The 25,251-nt window shown below is 44.1% G+C and overlaps 3 protein-coding genes across 6 annotated transcripts in view; 1 reads left to right on the forward strand and 2 right to left on the reverse strand.

Moving 5' to 3' along the window:
* LOC147998836 (uncharacterized) overlaps positions 1-25,251 on the reverse strand; it is a 924,038-nt gene that overhangs the window by 400,801 nt on the left and 497,986 nt on the right. The window lies entirely within an intron of this gene.
* Positions 1-25,251, forward strand: part of LOC147998847 (disks large homolog 5-like) — an 85,188-nt gene that overhangs the window by 37,289 nt on the left and 22,648 nt on the right. The window lies entirely within an intron of this gene.
* Positions 6,578-10,557, reverse strand: LOC147998849 (disks large homolog 5-like). 2 transcript variants are annotated; one of them, XM_087595526.1, is made up of 6 exons: positions 10,401-10,557; positions 9,208-9,367; positions 8,596-8,739; positions 7,796-7,962; positions 6,971-7,076; positions 6,578-6,847 (listed from the first exon to the last, which is right to left on the reverse strand). In XM_087595526.1, exons 1-5 carry the CDS (start codon positions 10,525-10,527, stop codon positions 7,012-7,014), a joined length of 663 nt encoding a protein of 220 aa, XP_087451652.1. In that variant the 5' UTR covers positions 10,528-10,557; the 3' UTR covers positions 6,578-6,847; positions 6,971-7,011. The 2 variants fall into 2 exon arrangements, with proteins under 2 accessions (XP_087451652.1, XP_087451651.1); XM_087595525.1 differs by lacking the exon at positions 6,578-6,847 and having other exon boundaries at positions 6,965-7,076.

A 25,251-nucleotide genomic window follows, 5' to 3' on the forward strand; every position in this document is an offset into this window, starting at 1 on the left:
TGGCAGTGTCCTCTAGGGTTCCAGGACTGGATCTTTTTTTTTTTCTCTCTCTGCTGATACAAGGAATAAGACATCCTATAAAACAAGGCCAAGCCTTCCTAGAGTTGAAGCCCAGAACACACAAGACTCCCCCAGGGATGGGCCCATCCAAGAAGGTGTGGGATGTTTTGTGGCTTAGGTTGTTTCACGGTGAGTATGAAGTGTCTAAGACGCATACATGTAGCTGCTTGGGAGCTGGGGAGGTCATGGGACCCCCTAGATCTGATTCTACAGATGACTGTGAACATCCATGTGCTGGAAACTGAACTCTGGTCCTCAATCACTGAGCCATCCCACTGGCCCCTGGCTGTCCCTTCCTAGAATGTTTCTGTATTTCCTCCTACTTGATGCCTTGATGCTGGCTCCTAGCCCAATGGCCTTATATACAAGATGAATTCTATAAATGTCTTATAAACACTAAGTATCCTGTGAAGGGTACTAGTGCCCTGTTCATAACAGGAAGGCTGAGGAATCCAGTCTGCAACAAAGAGAAGGCTGGGTGCTTTTCCTGTCATTCAGCATGAAGGGCCAGTCATGTTTTCATTGTAGCGTCCTGGTTATGCTCTGGGTCTTCCTGGTGCAGCAGTCCTGTTCTGTGACAAATGATGTGTCTCCTGCAGGAGGAAGAGTGGTCGAGTCACAGTACCTGCAATATGAGAAGAAAACGAAAAAGGTGATGAAGTCCTTGACTCCCAGAACCACAGGAAGTGGGTTAGGTGGAGGGCAAGTAGGGAGACAGCTGAATCCTGAAGGACACTGTTGGGACCTTTGCCAGGTGCCTCTGTGACATCCAGACTTGGACACAGGGATGAGTCTGGGTAGTCTAACATCAGCATATATCAGTCTCCATGGTCTATGGCCCCTGCACCTCCTCACTGCTCCTCTGGCTTTGGAGACCTCAATTTTGCCAAGCCTTTTCTTCAGGACCATCCCCTGAATTATCCAGGTGGCTCCTAAGAGACAGGCAGTGACAGCAGACATTTGGTATGGATCACAGGCGAAATTGTCATGGTGCTTTGTGCCATCCTACCCAGAATGCTGTGAAAGGCCCCACTTGGGTGGTGTTCACTTCTGGAATGCCCTGTGTGATAGTTTCAGCTGTGAATAACAAGGCTAGCAGTTTCTACTGCTGCCCACACAGGCCTTCAGCACCCTGAAAGCTGCAGTGCTCACTTAGAAGGGAAGCACATTCAGGACAGGGAGAGCCCTGAGGTGCTCAGTCAACTGCCTGGTCATCCCTGCAGGGACACCTCACCCCTGCAGTGTGGTCATCCCCGCAGTGACACCTCACCCCTGCAGTGTGTGGTCATCCTCGCAGTGACACCTCACCCCTGCAGTGTGTGGTCATCCCCACAATGACACCACACCCCTGCAGTGTGTGGTCATCCCCGCAGTGACTCCTCACCCCTGCAGTGTGTGGTCATCCCTGCAGTGACACCTCACCCCTGCAGTGTGTGGTCATCCCCGCAGTGACTCCTCACCCCTGCAGTGTGTGGTCATCCCTGCAGTGATGCCTCACCCCTGCAGTGTGTGGTCATCCGCGCAGTGACACCTCACCCCTGCAGTGTGTGGTCATCCCTGCAGTGACTCCTCACCCCTGCAGTGTGTGGTCATCCCTGCAGTGACGCCTCACCCCTGCAGTGTGTGGTCATCCCTGCAGTGACTCCTCACCCCTGCAGTGTGTGGTCATCCCTGCAGTGACATCTCACCCCTGCAGTGTGTGGTCATTCCTGCAGTGACACCTCACCCCTGCAGTGTGTGGTCATCCCTGCAGTGATGCCTCACCCCTGCAGTGTGTGGTCATCCGCGCAGTGACACCTCACCCCTGCAGTGTGTGGTCATTCCTGCAGTGACTCCTCACCCCTGCACTGTGTGGTCATCCCTGCAGTGATGCCTCACCCCTGCAGTGCAGACCTTTGGACCTTTGGCCTTCAGGTTCCGGATTATCTGTTAAACTCAGTTCATAATCAGAATGTTTTGTGTTCAGCCTCTGCCTGGACTGTACTCCAAGAAGAGTTCAAGGGTTTCTGTGGCAACATCTAGCGATCAAGCCTTAGCAAAAGGATTCCCACATCACCCTGCAGGCAGATTCCCATAGTCATCCCTAGTCCATTTAAGCTGCTGCTGAAGATGCCTTGAAGGCATAGCCACATCGACCCTGTGTGTTCAGAGGTGATGTTTTCATTCAGGAACCTGATGCTGAGTCTTCTCCTAACCCAGCAGGCGGTCCCTGCATCAGGCTGGAGTCTTGAGTTTCTGTGTTGTCCTGATAACACCTGCTGTGTTCTCCTGGGGCAGAATGGATCTCAGAAGGTCTGGGCCAGTCTCCCTGGTTGAGGATTCCTGCAAGGCCTCATCTCCAATTCCTGAGGGAAGGTGTAGGTTAGGAGAACGCCTGGATTTGAAATTCAGTGTTTTCAGATTTCAGGATTGGATGAGGGGAACTCAGCGTGTGCATGTGTCCATGTGTCTGTATGCATGCACATGCAGGCCAGGGATGGACACCAGCAACCTTCCTCAGTCACCCTATGCCTCTCACACAAAGGAGCTCTCACACAGAAGCTGTGGCTCACAGATGAGGTTGCTCAGGCTTAGAGTCCCAGAGATTCTTCTGCTGTGCTTCAAAACTTTGAGAGAGAGAGAGAGAGAGAGAGAAAGACAGAGACAGAGAGAGACAGAGAGAGACAGAGAGAGAGAGAGTGTGAGAGAGAGAGAGAGACAGACAGAGAGAGACAGAGAGAGAGAGACAGAGAGAGAGAGAGAGAGAGAGAGAGAGAGAGAGAGAGAGATATTCTACCAGCTTGTACAACCATGCATGCACATATGGATGCCAGAGGGAAATATCCTGTATCTTCCTTTTCGAACAGGGTCCTAATCAACTATCAGGTCTCTATATCTTAATATCTAGCAGGGGTCCCAGCGTGAGCATAGCCAGGGCATACACATGCTTGGCTGTCAGGCAGGCAAGAGGCAGAGATCTTGTTCTATTTTTCATGGTTAATGCTCTTAGTGCCCTTGAGGGCCTGGCGGACACCTGCCTGGAGACGGCTGGATCTGATGCTGGCCTAGACAGCCAGGGCTATTGATGATGGATGTCCAAAGTGGCCCTCATTCTTGGCAAACTTCTCTCCTCTAGTCTAAATGTGCTTGGGTGTTTAATGCAAGGACTGGGTTGTAGTTTTCCTCTTCCATCCTGCTGCCTCCTTGTTTTCTCCAGCGGGTCACCTGCCCTAGTGAGGAAAGAGAAGTGTGTGAACCACAGCACCACCCGCCCATGCTTCTGCTTGCTGGTCTGTGGTATCTGTTGATGGAGAACCGTTCCTGTGGCGGTCAGTCCTGTTGCTGTTTGTGAGTTTTGAGGATTTACGTCAGTGTAGTAATGTGCACAGTCATCCTGGGAAACCCCACAGGAAGTTGGTCCCCAGATTTCAGCACACAGAAGCACAGGCCAGAAGAGATGCCCAGGTGTTGAAGGAGGTCCGGTAGATGTGCTGTTAGTTTCCTGTGTCTGATGCATGATTGTCCCTTGCTTAATAAAATGTATACACAAAACTCTTTAAGTGTCCCACTGACCTCTGAGAAAGAACATCAAAGGGAAGATGGCTTTGAACTCTTAACTCCCTGTTCCTGTCCTCATAACAGGTTTCTGTAGCAGCCAAAGGAGAGAAGCCACCTAAGGGAAGGAAGTCCAAGACAGTGCCTAGGAGCAGAAGTAGGGTCTGGCTGTAGAGGGGACAAGTGGCTGGGTATAGGGACTCTAGGATCACAAAAGAGGCTGCCTGGCATCTCCCACAGCAACGAAGACAGTCACGCATAGTCATGCTCAAAGGCCAGTCTGATCCAGAGTGTCCCTCATTTCCCAGGCGATTATAGATTGTGTCAGGTAGCAGTTGAAAACGGGCCATCAGGGCATGATTCAAGTGTTTATTAAGGTATCATGGCATCAAGAGTATATGAGGACATAGCCATATGTACACAGAACGACATGCAGATGCAGATAGCAGGGAGGGAATAGCCAGGAGCTCCTGCTTGCTGCTGCCTTAGGGGTTCTACAGAAATCCCAGTGGCACTTGGGAAGTGGAGGCAATATCAATTAGGGATTGTGGCCACATGGGGAGATTGAGACCAGCCATGTGCTGTGGCATCAGAACACTGACCAGCGATGACAAAATGGAACATAAAACACTGGTTGCTCAGCTTTGATACTGCTGACTGCTGATGTGGCCAGGGGCCATCCGGTTCACCAAAGGCTCAGCCAACAGTTGTCTCTCCACTCACCAAATGTCAAAGAGTGGCCCAGCTCCACAACCAAATGTGTGCCCACATTGCAATGGCTCCGGTACTGTTTCACCTCAGCTGCGGAGATCTCAGGATCCATGAGTGTCCAGCACACACACACCCGAAAGAGACAGTCTTAGGGGTCGTAGGCAGAACTGAGGGTGGTAAGCCTCTGCCTCACGGCTCAATGGCCCTGACCTTGGCATTGTTTTGGCACAAGAGAGCAAAGTGATGGGGACAGACAACCTGCAGTCTACCACGCTGGAAGGGCATGACTAACACTGATTGATCACATCCATGTGACTACTGAAGCTTTTCCTGCTCTCTGTAGTGGTGACCTTACAGAAACCATGCACACCCGGTTTAGACTGTATTAAAGTAGCACACCATTTCAGGGTTCCCTGCAAGGTACCATGGGACAGTAGTAGCATGAGTCTTCATGTATCTCGACAGTTTTCACTAGCGACCAAACACACACACACACACACACACACACACCCTTTACTGACATGGTGCACATTCTTTGCACACAGAAGAAAGTGAGTAGTACTGAAAACACACCAATCATGGAATTGATGGAGGGAGTTGTGGGGAAGCTGGGGCTTAGAGTTACTTAAAGGCCCTATGCAGGCTCTCCTTTTGTTGGAGGAGAAACTTCAAGTGCAATGTGGTTCTTTATTTTCTTTCTCTAAAGCACAGAGGGCTAGGGTGGATCACAGGGCTTTGAGCATGTTCGGCAAGTACAGTCACAGTGAATTAAATAATAGGGCTGGAACCCTATTAATCTTCTACAGAATTACAGAGCTGCCTGGATGAAGACTCTCAGCTGAAAAGGTGGACATCTCAAGACAGGCACTGGACAATGGCTGACAGACTTGACTGAAGACTGGAAATGTTTTGCTATCTCATAGGAAAAGAAGGCCCCTCCCACTACACTGTACTCTAAGGACAGTTTATTCAGGTTAGGATGACATGAACTATTGTCTCAGGTCACAGATGTCAGCACAAAGTATCCAAGGTGTTGTATGCCAATGGTAGCATCAACAGAACAAAGCACACAGTATCATGAAGACATAAATTATGAGTTTGTGTAGCAAGACCCAGGCCTCTTCCAGGTTCTTAGATAGTAACTGAGAACCTCAAATATGGTGGTGATGTGATAGTGTGGGGTGAATCTAGTTACAACTAGTTTGTATTGTGACACAGATGACACTTTTTGTGTCATGGTCAGCTTTTAATGAATGACTAGACTTAAGCATGAGAGTAACCAAATACTACATTGCTTCTCTAGCTGCTGAGCTTTTAAAAGCCCTGGGGTGACAGCAAGCTTTTGTGGACATACTGCATTGGTCCTTCTGTACTTTAACTCTCTGAGTCACCTCCACTCTCAGCAAGTTAGATCAATTCCACAAATTGGAAATCAGTCACCTGGAAAAAATACATTCTCAATACGATCCCAGATTGGCCATGGAAAAAGGGTAGCTTGAACTGTCCCACCAAGGTTGGGCTTGCACAGGCCTGCTCTCCAAAAGAAACCTGTGTTCACAGCTGCAAGCTACACTCACTATGGATGCTCTGGAGGTTCCTTCCTAAACTGCTTAGATTAAAATAATTTTCTTGCTAACAATCAAAAAACTGATTATGCCAATCTGGCCTACAAGAAGCTAGTTTCTATTCTGTATTTTATCAGATGTGCAGAATACATATGGTCATCACTGATAATAGGTGAAAGATCTGCTCTAATATGAAAACTAAGTGATGCTGGAGGATGATCCTGACACACAATGAGCAGTGGGAACACCAGAGCTCTGTAGGGATGCCTGACAACCTAACACGTTGAGCACGCACGCCTCAGTAAGTTCCCTGTGAACACACATCTCCTGAGATCTCTCTATTTAATTGGAGGTGATCCTGTCCACCTAATACAGCACCTCATGTGGAATAACAAAAGCCACCTGCAGGAGCTGTGGTGATGACTCACAGGGTAGAGCATCTGCTGCTCTCTCAGAAGAACCACATGGACCCTAACAATTGGGTAAAGTGTGTCAGTGATTAAATCATAAAGTGTGTGTCCAAGACACAGCCACATTATCCACACAAAAGATACTGTCACACTGGGTACACCTTGGTGACTTTGAATTCACTTATTAGCCCAGGCTCCATGGAACATGCAGAGATCAATCTGTAGCTGTAAGTTCTAGGTCCACAGGAAGGGACAGAACCCTTGAGTAAGAAAGATAGTCTTAAGAGTCAAGAGATAGAATTCAATTTTTATTCATAACAAATACATTTTTACAACAAAACAGGATTAAAATGAATAAAAATATTTAAAAATATTTGAAAGTAAAAATAGTAACAAGAACATATAAATATGAAACAACAAAAAGAAAACTTCAATTAAAATCATAACAAAAATATTTCTAAACAGCATATTCTTAACGAACATTTAGAAGCACAGACATATTGCTGTTTCTCCTCTAGCACAAATAATGAAAGGCGGTCCCCCAAGTTGTCTCTCAAGTGCTGTTTTCTGAAGAAGAAAGTGAGTAAGACCTCAATCAGTCAGGATGGCTTAGTGGTATATAAATTTAGGGTCTCTAATAAATGACAAATTAACGCAGAGTATGAATACTCATCCAAAAAATGTTGTTACCATTCAGGATGTTGGTCATCAGGGACTCCTGAGAAAGCAACTTATTCTTCAGGAAGCTCTCTTACTGGGGTGTGTCCAATTCCAGCTCTCTTGCACTTTCTGAGACCTGGGAGAGGAAGGCAGTTTTTCAGACACTGATTTGGTCGGGAAATGCAAGCCAGCTGTCAGAATGCTGCCTTCTACCACCTCAGTTCTATTGGACAGTCGACATGGACCTTTTAACTGATATCATTGTTGTTAACTCTGTGGGCAGGGCAAAATCTCCAGCAAGCCTCACAGTAATGTGGGCTGCCAATCTGGGACCCAGACTTATACCAGTGCAAACCAAGAACAAGGCAATGGGAAGAGACCTCATCGGGTTGCAGGAAGAAAGGAGATGCCCATATGTCACCAAGGTTAAAGCCAATGACAAGTACTAATTTGACATTTGCACTTGGTTCTTATCCCAAAGGTGCTTCCGACACAAGAGGTCATATGACCACAGAGTGTCAATTGTTCAAGAACCAAGAAATTGTTCAAAACTCTACATAGGATCCAATCTATCACATGGATATGCAATTATGAGATATGTTATTCATCTGTCACCATTTCTAGACTGCAGCTTTAAAAAGAGCAGCAAAATATGCTTGCACAATAATTCAGTTTCTGAAAAGTGGTTAACTTCCCAGAATACTTGTGCATAGGCAGAGCAATGAACAATTCCATTACATGAGGTGGTTGGCTGGTTGTGAGTGTAAATTAGAAAGGTGGTAAGAGAAGCAAAGATGTATCAAATTGGCAAATTTTATCAGATATTTTTAAGCTAACACATCTGCTCATCCCTACCTGATAATGCTGGTTCTGGCCGTTGATGGTCTTTATCTTTCTTGTTGAAGTCAACCAAATATTTCTGGTTGAGTGCACAATCAAGATGTACCTCCTTGCTCTCCTGCTTCAGTGGGACCAACTTCTTCCTACATGTGTTCTCCATCAGGAGCTGGCTAAGCAGGTTTCTGGAAATACAGTATGCATAGTTAGATCATGCTGGCCCTTCCTCCCATTCCTACTCCCAAGTCCCACTAACTCTACCAGATCCCAGATACCCATGAAGACTTATTAAAATGCATCTTGATACATATAAGGCTGCTGCACAAACCATAAAGAGTTAATTCGGGGAAGAATAAATTGTTTGCTTGGCCTGACACCCATTAGTGTCCACACCTCTGAGAAAGAACATGGATCTACAACTATCCATGAAAGCCCAATGCATGGGGCCAACATCAATTAGTAGTGGGCCAACACCATCAAAGGAGGTCAGTAGAACCAAGAGAAGGTCATGCTAACCATGTGGTCCACGCACTGAATTTTATAAAACCTGGTGTGACACCATAGGTCCAGGTCAGCCTAATAACCTTCTGCTGACTTCAATCAGTGCTGTTCTATCTAGAGCCTTCTGAAGATGCCTAGACAATTCTGGGATGAGTAACAGTCTTTTATGGAACTGAAAACTGAGTCCTAATGACCCTGGAACACTGATGGGTAAATAGCATAAGAGATAGAACCAGAGCTGAAGACCGTCCAATCCAGAACAAAGAAAGTCAGAAATGGCCATTCCACAAGTGATAGCCTTTCTGACCAGGACTTACCTAGAGAAGGTAATCTCCTTCTTCAGCTTATGGTTGTTCTCATGGACCTCAGTGTTCTCCATCTCTAAGTTGTGCAGAATTGACATGACCGCCTCCTCCATTCTCTCCAGGTCTTCATAATATGGATTTGGCCTGAAGTGTGGCCTGGCCCCAAATGATAGAATACAATGAACATCGGCATTTAGGAATATATGAACTCAGGGTGGGTCCTATATTACTCCAGGCTGCTGCCTGGATCTTCCAGCACTCAGTCCCCTGCCTAGCAAGTACAGAGACTCACCATAAACTCACTGCAATTACAATCTTGCAAAGCCACCAGCTGTCAAGGGCTTTGCAAATGCACACTGGGAACTCACTCTCCCTGACTTTATCCCTGAATTCTTCATTCAGACCACAAGTTGTGCTTTTAAATAAGTGGAAGCAGATGAGTCCATTTTCAATCTCACTCCTGAGGAAGGGTAAGGTTCTGAATCTCCACTATATGGGAGGTGAGGTTTAACACAGGATGGTTAGGGAGGCACAGCTTTCTAGAACCCAAAACCTTAACAGGATAAGAAAAAAGTGACCTTGCAGACCCAGGAATGAAACAAGAGCATTTGGTGTGATTCATACCTGTTCTTCATGGATCTCTCTGTCAGAAACCTCAGGCGATCTCTCAGGTCATTTCTCTCCTCGGTAATGAGCTGCAGCTCTTTAATCAGCCTCTCCTTTTCCTTCATGGCCTGATTCTTGCTTAGGTCAGTGCCATGGGAAGATGTTTCTCTCCCAGCGTCTGTAGGTAGAAGAACACAAGTGAACCTGCATGGGGAGAATGCATAGAGTGTACATAGATCACAGTGAGGCCTAAACAGGAGAACAAGCCTGGAACCCAGTGTCACTGCTAGGCGATTGGTCTATGCTTAAGAGACCTCCTCAGGGGATCTCAGTTCTCGCACTACTCTATAGAGACCAAGAGATGTAAGCAGCCAGGTGTGCCCTATGCCGGACATCACGTGCTTACATGTACCACGGAGATGGCTTCTCCAGGATTATTATCAGCTGAACAGGGTACAGCTTGGTTTCAGGACCCTCACCCCTGTGGCTTCAGAACGCAAATGATAAATTCACCATCCACAAAACTTGAGTGATTGGAGACACTCAGATGTCCTACCCTGACACTCTAAAGCAACAACTTTGGATTTAAAACGCATTTCCAGGGAGGATATGTTCAACAGACTTATCAGTGTCCCTATGTGAAATACCAAATGCCCCAGAAGTGCGAATAGGTTCCAGGCTGAATCTTGGTCTACACGTTCCAAATAGTTTTGGTATTGTAGAAAAATTTTTGTAACATACAACCTCTAATATATAAAGCAAACGATGACCCTGCCAGTTAGAAGAAATCGGAGAAGGTCTAAGAACATAAGATTATTGCCTGGAGCACAATCTCTCCCTGTTACTACTGTCAGATACCCACTGTATTTAAAGAAGCAATGATAGTGAAATACATTGCTGCCCTGTCTAAACTCAGAAAAGGTGGACCCTCCATGACCACTGATGGTGTTATTATATCAATGTAACATACCAAATGAACTGAAAAGTAAAGACCAGAAGTTCACAGTATAATAGCATTGGCCTTACCATATCCTCCCAGTGGGGATGGGGAAACTAAAATTCTGAAATCCTTGACTTTAGGGAATTGTGATATTCGTGGAAATTCAATTCCTTTTCAGATGCTCCAGTTGCTGTGGCACATTGCTAGAAAGGTCAGCTTAAGCCTGCAGCCACCCTGGCAGGAAGCTCAAAATACACTGCCCAGAACTTACTCCACATTCCCCAGAAGTGCTGTCTTTCTCCATCATTACTTTGAGACGAAAGGCCAGACTCCTTCACTCTAGTCTCTCCAGAATCGACGTTCCCCCTCCCAAAACGCTTGCGAAGACGGGAAAACATGTCTTAGGGTGTAACCGCCAGACTCAGACTGAGAGAAACTAGGGCACTGGTTGTCACTACAACACAGGTGACATCACAGAGGATGCCAGAACTCTCTAGGAGACAATAGAATGTCCAAGAAGGGACAGCTGATGACACGGGGAGCAGACTTTGCCTCCTGCTAATGTTCTCCCTGTACTGAGCATAAGCAGAGGTGCCCTTTCCAGGAGACTTTCCTGGGGCAGAGCCACTGAGCATCTCCTGCTTCCAAAGCCAAATTTTCCTTAAGGCTTGATTATAAAAACCTTAGTAATTCCTATGCATCTAAATGAATGTTTCCTTTCAAATCTTTCCCAAAAAATGTCTCACTAACTCAAATTGTCCTCATTCACCAATGTTAGCCATTAAAACTTCCTGAGATTTCACACCAGCTTGAATATGCAGTCAAAAGTTCTCCTGTCTCATTATGTACAGGTGCTTTATATCACATCCAGAAATAGTCTGCATTGTAGGTTACAACATGCGCGTGTATTAGGGGAACACTCATGAAGTCATGTGCTTAGCAATCGACAATTGCCAGAAAATTCCTTAGGAGAAAGAGTTGAAGTCTTTAAGGTACTAGGAAAAGTGTGGAGACCAGTTGGCAGAGGAAAATGCAATATTAGAGCCACCAGTGAAGGGAACCTCATGCTGCTTGTGGGGTTCTGCTCATTGCACCAATGTCGCCAAAGGAGCACTGCTCACAGGCCTGAGTAAGATATACCACGAGCTTTTATCAGAGAAATAAAATACACAAGAGATATAGAGGTTGGCACAGAAATGTCTAAAATGAGGCTATAAACATCATTAAGTGGATAGAGCAAGGTCCCAGCACCTGTACACTGGGAAATGGCCACCCCACCAAACACAAAAGCATGTATCATAGTAAAAAATGAATACTTTATAGAATGCACCCACTAACACTGATTGATCACATCCGTAGTTCAAATTTTGGGGGCAAATTCATGGCCTTAACTATCTTTGTCTCAACTTATATAGCAAAAAATAAGAAAGAACGAGAAAAGAAAAAGTCAAAACTAAAAGCTCAAGCTTCTCATATGAGGATTGCAGGAAGTGTTATATGGGAGTCAGTTCTGATTAGGCCATTTTAGATAGAACAGTGCATAGTGACCCTTAATGTGATGGGCCCTATATAAAGATTTTTGCAATATTGGAATTTTAACAAACCTCATCCAGAACGTACGGAAGAGGCAAAGATGTGATCACCATGTCCTTACTCTGTATCAGGTTATTTTTCTGCATCCTTGATTGTCAGGCATATAACAGCAACAACCTGAAATAGCTGGTAGACATGGAAAAACATGGGTAAAAGTATAGTTGTGGGTTACACACCTCAACTGTGAAAGGCTAATGCTGTCTGCACAGTCCTTGGAGGCCACTCTTATAAGCCTATTTATTGCAAAGTGAATGGAGGTTTATCTGAGCTCAAAGTGATCCTGGCCAGCCAGGTAGAGGGCAACATGTGATACTTGAGACCCTGTTTTAAACCAGCACAGAAATCCACACTTCATTCAAAGCATCATTTACTAATTCTCGATTATTTACCATTCTCTCCCTACCAGTCGTTCTGTTTGGAATGGTAGAAAACAACTGGAACTGATCTTTCTATTTTAAGGACCTTGATCTCTCTTTTTTTAGGTCCACATTAAGAGTGCATACAAATGGACATCACCATCTGAACATCTTAGTATTATCTACTCTGTATATATAGCATAATACTGTGCCTATGAAAATCTTAAGCTTCCTTGAGTGTAGTTGCCCCATCAAGAAGTGTGAAGTTCTGAGTTCAAACCCCAGTGATGCTTTAAAGGGACTAGAAGAAAGCGATCAGAGTTACTCCACTTCTTTGTCCTTAGATTAAATCAAGTTGACACAATGTGAACCTGGTGGGCTATTTAACCATGCATCTTTCTCCCAACCCCACTTCCACGAGTTCAGTCCATGGTAGAATTTATCCCCCACCATCCTAGATATTTCTTTGTATATTTCTACAAGAGCCAGGTTTCTTTTTTTTTAATAGAATTAGTTGTAGTCAATCAACTGCTGCCCTATGTGAGAAATGATTAGTATCTATTGCAACTTACCACAGTGTATTTGTGTATACAAGTACATTATTGGAAATCCAGCATTACTGAGGGATTGGAAACCAGTGCTGTGGCCTTGCCTTTCTGTGCCTCTTCCTGGCTCACAGGCAGCAGGGGACAGACCTTGAGTTCCTCTTCAGGGACAGAGTGATGTTGAATGGGCACTGAGCAGGCAGAGAAACACAGCTGAGGCAGCTCCTTTCAGTTATCAAACACATCATCTCCTTCCCATCTTAAGGGCTACTGCTGAGGTCCTGCCCCCATACCTACCTTAATAGCAGCGAATTTGTTACACAGCAGCCAGCTCTTTCCTATTGTTCTGTAATACGCCTCCACATCATGGATGCCAAGAAAAACACTAACAAGGAACAAAAAACTCTGACGTTGACCTGTGTGGTGCTGGTCACATACCCTGTTATGTTCTGTATGTTATGAGGTTTGTTAATTTTAACAAGTTCCCCAAGAGTATTCTTCACATAGGACCCAATAGATTCAAGGAAAATTGGAACAATTATGTGTAAAATGGCCTGAGTCAGGGCCCATAGACCGAAGCATTTCCAGCACTTGTGCATGAGCCCATGTGGATTTTGCAATGAGCGGGGCCTAGCAATGTCCAGTACACAGTTGTGAGCTGTTGCTCTGGTTGAACTGTATTGGTGTGTGCATTAATAAACTACACCTATTTAAATGAATTCAGTGTTGGTGTGGTTTGAATCCAGACCCCTTGACACCAAATCTTCCCTTCAGCAGCGTTTAGGAGAAGAAGCTAAGGTCAGGAGAGGTGACATCTTGCCATAAGTTATGTGACAAGAGGGATGGTGAAATGATCCCTTGTGATAAGAATCAAGGTTTCCTCTGTGGTATTTAGGTCTATACTGGCCCTGTGCAACAGCTTCAAGAACCCTTTTCTGATTTTCCTTGGGATTCCCGTGATGATGCACTCAGACATGATTGGAAACAACCAAAACGGTGGTCAGACTTGATTTATAAAATGTAGGTAACATTGCAAACTTATGTTGTAGGATATTTGATCATATTGTCATCCCTAATATTGTCTTATTTACTTAGAAAAATACCTTCTGGCTGTGTAGTTCAGTACTAGCACCAATATTTAACCCTAGAGCTATTTTTGTTTGTTTGTTTGTTTGTTTTTTGTTTTTGTTTTTGGATGAACAAGTACTTTCCTATTTTGTGGCCCAGCCCTAGCTCTTACTTCTTTGCACAGTCATAGAGAGCCCTCAAACATATACTCAGACAAAGCCAGGGGAGTGTATAAAAGGGCCTAAGGCAATACCACATAATGACATTGAAAGTGGGCTCTCTTCTTGATCCATGCCTCCAGCTCTCCTGACATCTACATGAATTATAACTCCTAATGCAGTGTAAAAGATGTCTGTGCTATTGCTGAAGGAATCATGAGAATAACAACTGTAAACATCCCACCATGGATAGAATTTGTGGAAAGAGGCAACTGGCAGCCAATGAGAGGGCTCTACAGTTAAAGGGGCTTGCTGTCAAGTCTGATGAGCTTGACTCAATCCCCAGGACCCACGTGGTAAAAAGGAGAGAACCAAGGGCCAAGCTGTCCTCTGGCTTCCACTCATGTGCTTACATGTATGTGAGTATATATGTATATGTCTGTATGTACGTGTGGATATGAATGTGTGTATGCATGTATGTGTATACGTGTATATGTATATGTGTGTATATGTCTGTCTATATGTGTGTATAGGTGTATTTGTATGTGTGTATATGTATTGTATGTGTGTGTATGTGTGTATGTATATGTGTATGTGTGTATGCATGTATGTGTGTATGTTTGTATGTGTGTATGTATATGTGTATGTGTGTATGCATGTATGTGTGTGTATGTGTGTTTGTATGCATGTAGGTGTGTATATATGTGTGTGTGTGAGCATGAATGTGTATAGTCATGTATATGCATGTGTTTTCATGTACGTGTATTCGTGTATATGTACGAATGTATGTGTGTATATGTATGTATGGACACACAAACACACACAATGTTAAAACATAAAAAGCTCCTTGGAGTATTCACCGTTCCTGGATAAGTGGTGACCATGTGGGGGAAACACATGTCCATGTAAGCACACCTGTTCACATGCGCTGAGCAATGCCCAGCCTGGTCTTGAGCTCACTACCTGCCCAACGATGAGTTTCTGACCACCTGGTCTTCTCAGAGCCAGGCGACGATTGTTCCTGCCATTCCAGTTCTGTTCCCGTTTCTCATGCCACAAACCTTCTAGCTTGAATCTCACCTACTGACGCAGGAACCTAACAGCCACCAACCCAGTGAAGTAAGTAAACTTCTTCCTGACATCCTCAGGCTTGGTGTCCCCATGAGTCACAGGGAGGAAGGATGGCATGCACCAAGGAGAAGGGCCATGGGCAAGGAATACAGGATCATAAGTCAGTCATCACTGACACCAGCAAAGTGTGTGCTTCAGAGCTGGCTCTGCTCACTCTTGTCCCAGTGGCAGGACTTAAGAGTGGTGCATACCTGTCACCCAGTACTCAGAGACGTCTGAGGCATGAGAACCAGGAGTTCATGGCCATCTTAACTAATGGTGAGATCAAAGCCAGCCTGGGCTGCATGAGACTCAGTCTCAAAGCAGGCAAGGAGGAACTTGCTATATTTGAGCAAGGAAGCTGCCATCCTCCCGCGTTCTTAACTATCGCTGCAATACAGAAAGATGCTAGGGCTAGTGTGGCAGAAAGCAGGAGACAGAGAAGCCAGGTTAACCCTCCCTAATCTTCTCATGCTGTGTGAGCTATGAGTAGATAGTGCCCTATACACTGTGGACAGGATGGTCTCTCAGACGGTTCAGAAAGCCATGGAGGACTCCAGCAATTCTCCACTTGGGTGTCACTTGAGTCTTATATGTGTGTGTTTACAAGCCAAAAAATAAGATCCATAGGTGGCTGTGTAAATTCAACATGGCACAGCCATGTGCTGGAGTATTATTCAGCCTTACATAGGATTCAGATTCTGACCCTTGAACAGGAATGAGAATGGTAGCCATTCTCCTAAGTCAGACCTCCAGGCAGTGCAAAGACAAACTAACACTGTATGACACCACTGAGGGCTGGACTGTCACCAGTTATATAAAGACAGAAAGCAGGAAGGTCTACAGAGCTCCAGGGGTGACATGGAGTGGGGAGGTTGGATGGTAGGTGTGTAAGTGGGACTGAGCCTCAGAGGAGTCAGACATGGCTGCAGAATATGCATGTGGCTCCTCCCATACCTGTGGGTGCTGCCCCCTCAGAAAAGCAAATACAGCAAAAGAAAGGACCAGAGGGGACAGGCTCTGACCACTTGTAGACACACACAAATGACATGACAGAATGTGCACACTGATGCCTTGCTGCAGGAGCAGTTGAGCTTCCAGAAGGGTTGAAAGAGGCTGGAAGGGCTGAGCATGGCACTGAGTTCAAGGACATAGCTTTAGGTCCTGGGGAACCTACGGTTCCCAGGCCCCATCCTGCTGATACTGAGGGACACAGCTGACATTCAGGGTGATGCCTGGGCTAGGCTGGGGAATAGGTGTCCACTCTCACCTGCTCCAGCTTGAAGATGTGCTGGGTGAAGTAGGACTGCAACTGCTTGTTGGTGTAGTTGATGCAAATCTGCTCGAAGCTGTTCTGTTCAATGTCCTCAAATCTGAATATGGCCAAGCCACCAATGGGCAAGCACTGGGAGACGAGCTGTGGTTATAGCCGGGATCTCCTGGGAAGACCAGCCGTCCTGAGAGGAGTTGCAGAAGAGGGGGTGTGTTTTCCTGACCTGTTTGGTACCCAGTGTTTTTTGCCAAGGGTCCCTTTATTACTTCTTGATGGAACCAGGCCTGCACATATCCAGTAAGCATTGGGGTGGAACCTAGGCTTGGTGCCCACATGCTGGCATTGCTGAGGGTGAAGCCTAGCCTATCACACTCCCAGACACCGAGTGCAGATGCCTGGGTTCCTATAGAATGGCGGTTCTTACCGTTCCTAATCCTGTGTCTCTTTATTTCAGTTCCTCATGTCGTTGTCATTCCAACATAAACTTATTGGAGAGCTACTTCATGAGTGTAACTTTGTTACTGTGAGGAACTGTAGTGTAAATGTCTGGTGTGCAGGAGCGCTGATGTAGAACCCACAGATTGAGAGCAGCTGCTGTAGAGGATCAGAGTCCTCTGCCAGCCCTGGTGTTTGCAGAGATCCCGTGGGTTCCTAGTCTCCATGGCTTTCCCAAGGACAGGGTTTATTCTTGGCCGTCTCAGGGCCCGGGACCTCACAGAAACAGCCTCTCCCATGTCCTTCCTGTTGAGGAGAGCGTGGTTGGTCCTCAGCACAGACCAGTCAAACAGGGCGCTGTATAGACACTTCGCCAGGGGTCTCCTGCAGTTATGGCCTCTGGACAGAGGGGTTTCTTACCTGAAGTGGGGCAACTGTGCCAGGTACAGGCCTTGATGCTCAGAGTCAAGACCAAGTTTTGTCTTATTTTCATAGACAAAGTTGCCCAGGCTGGCCTCGAACTTGCCATGTAGCCAAGGATAATTAAACAACTGATCCTACTGCCTCTACCCCCCATGGCCTAGCACTGCAGATGAGTGTCACCACAGCTGGCTTGTCACAGGTGCTATACGGCTCTAAGTCAGGGGCCTCATGTGCAGGAGTGTTATGACTGTGCCATCCCCACCCCGCAACCAAGGTTTTCACCTTTCTCCTGCTGAAGTCTGCTTAATCCTACCCTGGCCCCAGGACACAGCAGCTGTGGGAGACTCAAAGTCTGGGGCTTCAGCACAGCATGGGTACACAGCATGGCATGCAGCCTACACGGCTGTGAAAAAGCCAAGGAAGTGCTTCTCAGCTCACCCCCTGTAGGAGTGTCTAGCCCATCCTTCTCTCCATGGATGCAGACATCTGCTTCCAACTGCCCGACATGTCCCTCTGGTTTTGACTTTCCTGGATGCCATGTCAATGCCACCACACAGAGTGCTGCCTCTACTGGGGACACTCACACAACCTCTCTGGGGGACATCTGAGCCAAGCAGGGATTGGGTGCACTGCAGAGAGGTCAAGTCATGTCGTGAAGTACCTTGTCCCACAAAGGCTCACTGTTCAGGGAGTTGACTGGAAAAGTAAGCTTATGCCCCTGGGCAGGGTTCCCCATAGGGAGTGTCCCACACCCTGCTATCAGGTCTATTCCTGGTGCCATGCAAATTCAATTTGCAAGACCCAATGCTCTGGAAATGTCAAGAGATAACGGAAATGTACCAGGAAGTGCACACCATAGCAAAGGGAGAGGATGGCACAGAGACCTATGCTATGGGTTAAGGGGCACAGAAAGGCCACCTCGAGCACAGGGGTCAGTCACCTCTTTCACAAACAAGGCAAAGGTCAATGCTCTCAGCTCTGGGAGCCTAAAGGGCTCTGTGGCTCCTAAGCCCTGCAGCTGCAGCCAGAAGCAGCACTGAACAGGATGTAAATGCTGAGGATGGCGATGTCAATAAAACTTTATTTACAAAACCAAATTGGTGGTGGTGCTGGTGGTGGTGGTGGTGGTGGTGGTGGTGGTCGTGGTGGTGGTGGTTGCGGACTTGTTCATTTCAAAGCATGCTGGAGTGGCATGGCCACTGAGCATCGGGAAACACAGAAAGGAATGCGACCGGACGCAGGGCTCCCAATATCCTAGATGTCGACCTATTGCACTGGAACAGGGTCACTGAAGGTAAGTCTGGACAGTTAGATAAGGTAAGTACATTTTATTACAAGGAAATGGGACAAGATAAATCTTCTCTTCATCTCGCTATGCTTAAGCATCTTTAAGAGTGCAGGGAATTCATGTCTATCAGTCTGGTTTAGAAAAGTGTCTAGAGACAGCAAGAGTAAACTCCATGGTTCCCTGACGAGGGTTCCAGGGATTCTGATATCTGGGTCAAAGTGAAAGTTAAGGTGAAAAAGGCTGTCAGGCAGGGCAAAAAGATTCCAATTTCTGGTCTCTTTGGGCTGTAATTTTTACTGTGTTCAAGGCCATGAATGCAGACAGGGTAATAACGATTACAGAACAAGAAGCTAGAGCTTCATTAAGACAAAACGAAAGTAAAAGTTTTGCCCTCTGCTCCACTGCCTGAAGCAGGTTTTTCTAAGTCGTTTCCCGAGGATGGCATGTTGACCATTATATTCACACGATGATGATGACGAATTCACCTGCTTTTTCTTTTCCTATCATTAGGCCAGCATCGATTCAAGGTGTGGCCCAACCGACTTATTATAAAGGATGATACTGGTTGGTTGAAAAAGGTAGTAGCTTTCTATGAACCATATATTAAGTTTTTATGTATATTAAAATTAACATTGGAAAGAACAATGGTAGGAGAGGAAGCTGGAGGACAACTGCTGCAAATGCTTGCTTTTGAAAATGCTAATGAAGAGTACAGGAGAGCATTATTACCTATAAAGGAGGCTGGGGATATTAATGCTTATATGAAGGCATGCAAGGGTATCTTTTCTGAAAATGGAAAGATGCATATTTGGCATGTATTGATCCAGATAGAGTTATTAAATTATATGTTTAAATACTCTTGAATATCCTACAGGCACTTTCGCTCAGGATGAGTTGCCTTTAGAATGGGTTTATATTAAATTTAACTTTAACCAAACATTAACAAATAATGAGGAACAAATTTCTTTAATCATTCAGCAAGGCATACAAAGACCTGTTACTATGTGGGGATATGATTGTGCTGCTTTTGTTTTCCCATTAAGCAAAGATAAAGTGGAATATTTAATGCAGATGTCTGAGGTTTTTCAATTAGCCATGATTTCTTACACTGGAAATATTGAATTTCATCCTCCCCATAGTAAATTGTGGGATTGCTTTAAAAAACAAAAAAAAATTTGATAAATACACTAATTTCTGTTGATCCATTACCATCAGCCTTTACTGTGATTACAGATCGCTCTAACACCAAGATGGCTTATTGGACCAAAGATTAATTTTGGGGACAAGAATCTTCTTTTGGGTCAGTACAACAAAATGAATTATTAGCGGTAATTAATGTATTCCAGGATTTTACTCATGATGTAAAAATATTATAGCTGAGTCCACTTATGTTGTAGGAGTAGTACAGAATATTGCGACTGCTGTTGTTTCTACATCTAAGCCAATATTAAATGTTATTCTCACATATTAAAGGATTATTGTTATTATGAAACTCTAGAATATTCATTACACATACTAGATCACATTCAAAATTTCCAGAATCTTTAACACTTGGCAATCATATGGTAGATCAATTAGTGGCATTTGCTACCCCAGAAGAACACAGTCATAATCATGCCAATACAGGATATTTACATATTAAATATAAGCTTCCCTATTCTCAAGCCAAAGAAATTATTGCTAATTGTCCTATGTGTCAGTCTTCACGTATAAAATGTATTCCATCTCAAATTAATCCCAGTTGATGCAACTTAATACATCGTGTCAAATCGATATAACCCATATTTCTTAGTTTGGTTGCGTTTCACATATAGATGTAAGCATAGATAATTTTTTAAAATTTGTGTGGGCTACACCATTGCCAGGAGTACGCACTGCTCATGTTATACATCATCTATTGTAAACTTTTGCTGTTATGGGACTGCCTTCTAAAATTAAAATTGATAATGGACCAACATATATTTCTTATCAATATAAACAATTTTGTCAACGATATCATATTGTACATATTACTGGTACAGAACACAATACACAAGGACAAGCTTTTGTTGAAAGAATTCACCATACCCTGAAATGACAAATTATAAAGTTAAAAAGGGGGAAAAGAGATGGCCTTATGCAACCTGAATGGAGTTTGCAGACCAGTCCCAGAGCTATATTGGCACAAGCATTATACATTATTAATTTTCTTAATTTACCACAAGGTGAAGTTATATCAAGAGCCAATAGACACTTTGTTGAACTTCCCCCAGAAGGCATGGAACAGACAGTATGGATAAAAATTGCCTGGGATGCTGAATGGCAGGAAGGGACATCATTGTATGTAGGGGAGAGGGTTTTGTCTCATTACAGGATGGGAGACAATTCTGGTTACCCGGGAGATGGATCCAAGCACAGAATGATAAGAACTGCTCCCTACCCTCAAAGGAATCCAGTTAAACCAGCTACATTCTCTCCTGATGGATGTTCTCAGGAGATGAGGAGGTGTCCTCCATTACTGAGGCCCTGGCTTCTCTTAGTGTCCACAAACAACAATGGATAAGGATCCGTGCAGTGACAACCCTATTACCTATGTGGGGTCAGGTGAAGCAATTAAGCACTGAAAGGAATAATTTTGTCTCCTTCAGGAAAGTCCTTTACTGCTGAGCACTTATTCTTAGCAATGTGTGTTTTACTCATGGTTTCTTCTGCTGCACCCAATGCCAGTTATCGGGCTTATATTGCTTATCATGATGAAATCCTACTACTTTTGTGTTAGTAAATATATGGATAATGACACAGAACATGATTGGAAGTTAATTCAAGCCTATTTAGAGGGTAATGAAAGTGCTTCAAAAGTAATTAATGCCTTGAAATATGATGTTCGAATGTCTTTTGGTAAATAGCTAGAAGATACTACCCCTATGGAAATAGCGAAATTATTGGCTGATCAATTGACAGGATTAGATCCCAAGGCTTGGCTTCAAAGGATTTTCCATAGCATGGGAGGAGCTAGTTTTGCCATAATCTTATGTACATTATGTATTATGTTGCTTTATTTTTACATGACTAAACCCCTACAAGGACCTTTAGCTATGTTATGTAAAGTATTACTTTAAAACAAAAGAAAAAAGAAGGAATTGTTAAGACATAGAGATGCAGCTCCCAGGCAGGGTCAAGAAAGGCCTGGTGACAGATACAAGTAGGGGCTGGAATGCCGCCCTGGAGAAGAAAATGTTTTTCTCACTTGTCCTTAAATTATGTTCTGCTGTGTCCCGTTTCTGTGGAAGTGGTTCTAACGCTCTCTTGGTAATGGTGAGTATATTTTGATTATAATAAGAGAGGTGATTTGTTATATGAATATTTTTAGAAGAAGCTTTTGTTTATTCATCTTTCTTTGTTTAATCTTCCCTCATTGTTCCTGTTATCCTGGGAATAATGATCTTATGGTATCTTGGCATAATGAAAATTGTAGTAATGCATATTCTTAGCTCAATAAGTATTAATAAAGCTTGCAACTGCGTGCAGTTTCTTCTGCCTTTGCTCTGCACCCCCTGTGTCCTGGGGGTATGCGACCATACCCAGGGCCCCAACTCACTAGACATTGACAATGGGTCACCCCACAAAACACAGAAGCATCTACCTTAGTCAAAAATGGACATTTTATTGAATGCATACACTAACACTGATTGATCACATCCATAGCAGAGATACTAGGGGCAGATCCGTGGCCCAAAATACATTCCTCTAAACCTATAAAGCGAAAGAAAGAAAGAAAGAAAGAAAGAAAGAAAGAAAGAAAGAAAGAAAGAAAGAAAGAAGGAAGGAAGGAAGGAAGGAAGAAGAAAAAACACAAAAAACTTAAGCTTCTCATAGGAACTTCGCAGGAAGTGTTGTCTGGCGGTCAGTTCTGATTAGGCCATTTTAGATGAAACAGTGCACAGTGACCCTTAATGTGATGGGCCCTATATAAAGCTTTCTGCAATATTGGAATTTTAACAAACCTCATCCAGAACATACAGCAGAGGCAAGGATGTGATCACCATGTCCTTGCTCTCTATCAGGTTATTTTTCTGTGTCCTTGATTGTCAGGCATAGAACAGCAACAATCTGAAATAGCTGGTAGACATGGAACAAAGTGGCTAAAACTATAGTTGTGGGTTGCACACCTCAACTGTCAATGGCTAATGCTGTCCTAGAGACCTCGGAGGCCCCTCTTGTAAGACTGTCTATTGGAAATGGAAGCACTGACTTCAAAGTGAACCAGGCCAGCCAGGGAGAGGGAAACATGGATACCTGAGACCCTGTCTAAAACCAGCACAAAAACCAACCCTTCATTCAAAGCATCATCTATTAATTCTTTATTATTTACCACTTTCTCCCTACCAGCCTTTCAGTCTGGAATGGTAGAAAAGGACTGGGAATGTTCCTTCTATTCTAAGGACCTTGATCTCTCTTTCCTTAGGTCCACATTAACAACACATGCAAATGGATATCACCATCTGAACAACTTAGTATCATCTACTCAGTATATCTAGCCTAATACTGTGCTATGACAATCTCAAGCTTCCTTGAGTTTCGCTGACCTAGCAAGAAGTATGAAGTACTGAGGTCACACCCCAGTGATCCTTTCAAGGGGTTAGAAGAAAGCCATGAGAGATGCTCCACTTCTTTGTCCTTAGATTAAATCACATTGACACAATGTGGGTAGACTATTTAACCAGACATGTTTCTCCCAACCCCACCTTTCTGAGTTCAGACCATGGCAGAATTCATGCCCCACCACCCTAGATATTGAGTTTAGTGATATGTAATTATTATTTAAACCTATGTATTAAATTTTGTCATTTTGTTAATTTTTGTGGTTTTCACAGTCTTCTTTGATTAACTTTCCTAGTTTTATTAATTTATCCCCTGTGTTCTCTGGTGTTTTGTCCTTCCTTTCAAACTAAAGTATTCCTTTTAGGATCCGCTACAGAGCTGTCTTACTGGTTACTCATATTGTGTTAAATTTATTTTTAGTGTGCATTAGTCAGCACAGTAGCTGTGAAGCTGCCTGACCTCCATGGACCAGATCTACTTTCCAAACAATAACGCTCAACTCTTACAGGCTATGTAGCATCATGGCTGCTCTTTGTTCCCCTTGGACAGCCCTCAGGACCAGGCTCTCCTCTCCCTTAACCATGGCTGCTGTCCTCTTCCTCTCTCCCCTCCATCACACACGTTCTTCCTTTATTCTATGGCAGCTTCTTCTTCCTTCTTCCCTCCTCATGATCCTGTCTAGCAAAGCCCTCAAAGCTCACCTCCCCCATCTCTCTGCTGTGCAGCTGTTGGCTGTTGGCTTCATTATAATCACAGTTAACTGGGAGCAGGGTCAGTTATTTGGGGTTAACCAGTCTTGAGTTCTACAATTAGCATTAAAATACAAGCAGCATTAGGCCAATACACTACAGGGATTTTTGTTTGTTTGTTTGTTTGGATGGTTTGGTTTAATTTTCATTTACCTTTTTACTTGTTATTTTATTTTTGGCTATTTTTTATTAAACGGTTATTTTATTTATTTACATTTCAACTGTTGTCCTGCTTTCCACACTCCCCTCATCAAACCTTACATCCCTTTTCTGCTCAGCTTTGCCTATGTGACAGTGCTTCCCCACCCACACATATCCATTCCCACCTCACACCTCTAGGATCTCCATTTGGTGGGCAACAGGCCTCACCTGAACCATAGAGCATCCTTGCATACACTTTGGCTGGCAGTTTGGCCTCTGGGAGCTTGGGGATTAGGGAAAGAAGATCTGGTCAGATATTAAAGCCAATGATTGCTGCATTCTCTTCTTTTTCTGGTTATAGGTGAAATTATGTTTGTGTGCTTCTCTTTTTTTAAATTATTGAGAGAAGATTAATTTCTTGGTTTTTCTTGGGTATAGTTTAGTTCATTGTCTTGGAGTTTTCCTCCTATTAGCCTCTGTTGTGCTTTCCTACACAAAAGAATTCTTTAAATTTGGTTTTGTCATGAAATAACCTGGATCCTTCTTTTAAGGTGATTGAGGATTATGCTGGATATAGGAGCCTGTGTCTACATTACATCTGCCCAAGATTTTCTGACTTTTAGAATCTCTGTTGAGAAGTCTTGTGTAATTCAGATATGTCTGAATTTATTTGTTACTAGATATTTATACCTTACCCCTTTTAATGTTCTTTCTTGATCTGTGCATTTAGCGTCTTAATTATTATGTGAATGGAGGAATTTTTCTGGTACAATTAGTTTGATGTTCTGTAGGCTTGTTTTACCTTTATGGCCTTTTCTTTCTTTACCGTACGGAAGTTTGCTGCTATGATTTGTTGAAGGTGTTTACTGGATCTATGAACTAGAAATCTTAATTCTCTTCTCTATCTATTATCCTTAGGTTTCAACATTTAATTGTGTCCTGAAATTCATGGATGTTTTGGATTCAATAAACCATACATGTTTATCTGAGATGGGTGTTTTGTGCTTTGTGGGATGACCTCCTTGACCCCAGGCTGCATGAAGAATCTCAGATGACAATGGGGACATAAATTATGAGTATGTGTAGCAAGACCCAGGCCTCTTCCAGGTTCTTAGATAATAACTGAGAACCTCAAATACAGTAGTAATGTGATAGTGTGGTGTGAATCTAGTTACTATTTTGATATAGATGACTCTTTTTGTGTCATGGTCACCTTATAATGACTAGAAGACCTAAGCTTGAGAATGACCAAAGACTACCTTGCTTCTCTAACAGCTGAGCTTTTAAAAGCCCTGGTGTGACAGCAACTGTTGGTGGACACTCTGGATTATTCCTTCTGTACTTTAACTCTCTGTGTCACTTCCACCATCAGTAAGTTAGTTCAATTCCATAAATTGGAAAT

This window comes from Rattus norvegicus, chromosome 19 (assembly GCF_021556685.1).
Source record: "Rattus norvegicus strain SHRSP/BbbUtx chromosome 19, alternate assembly SHRSP_T2T, whole genome shotgun sequence".
Taxonomy (NCBI): Eukaryota; Metazoa; Chordata; class Mammalia; order Rodentia; family Muridae; genus Rattus; species Rattus norvegicus.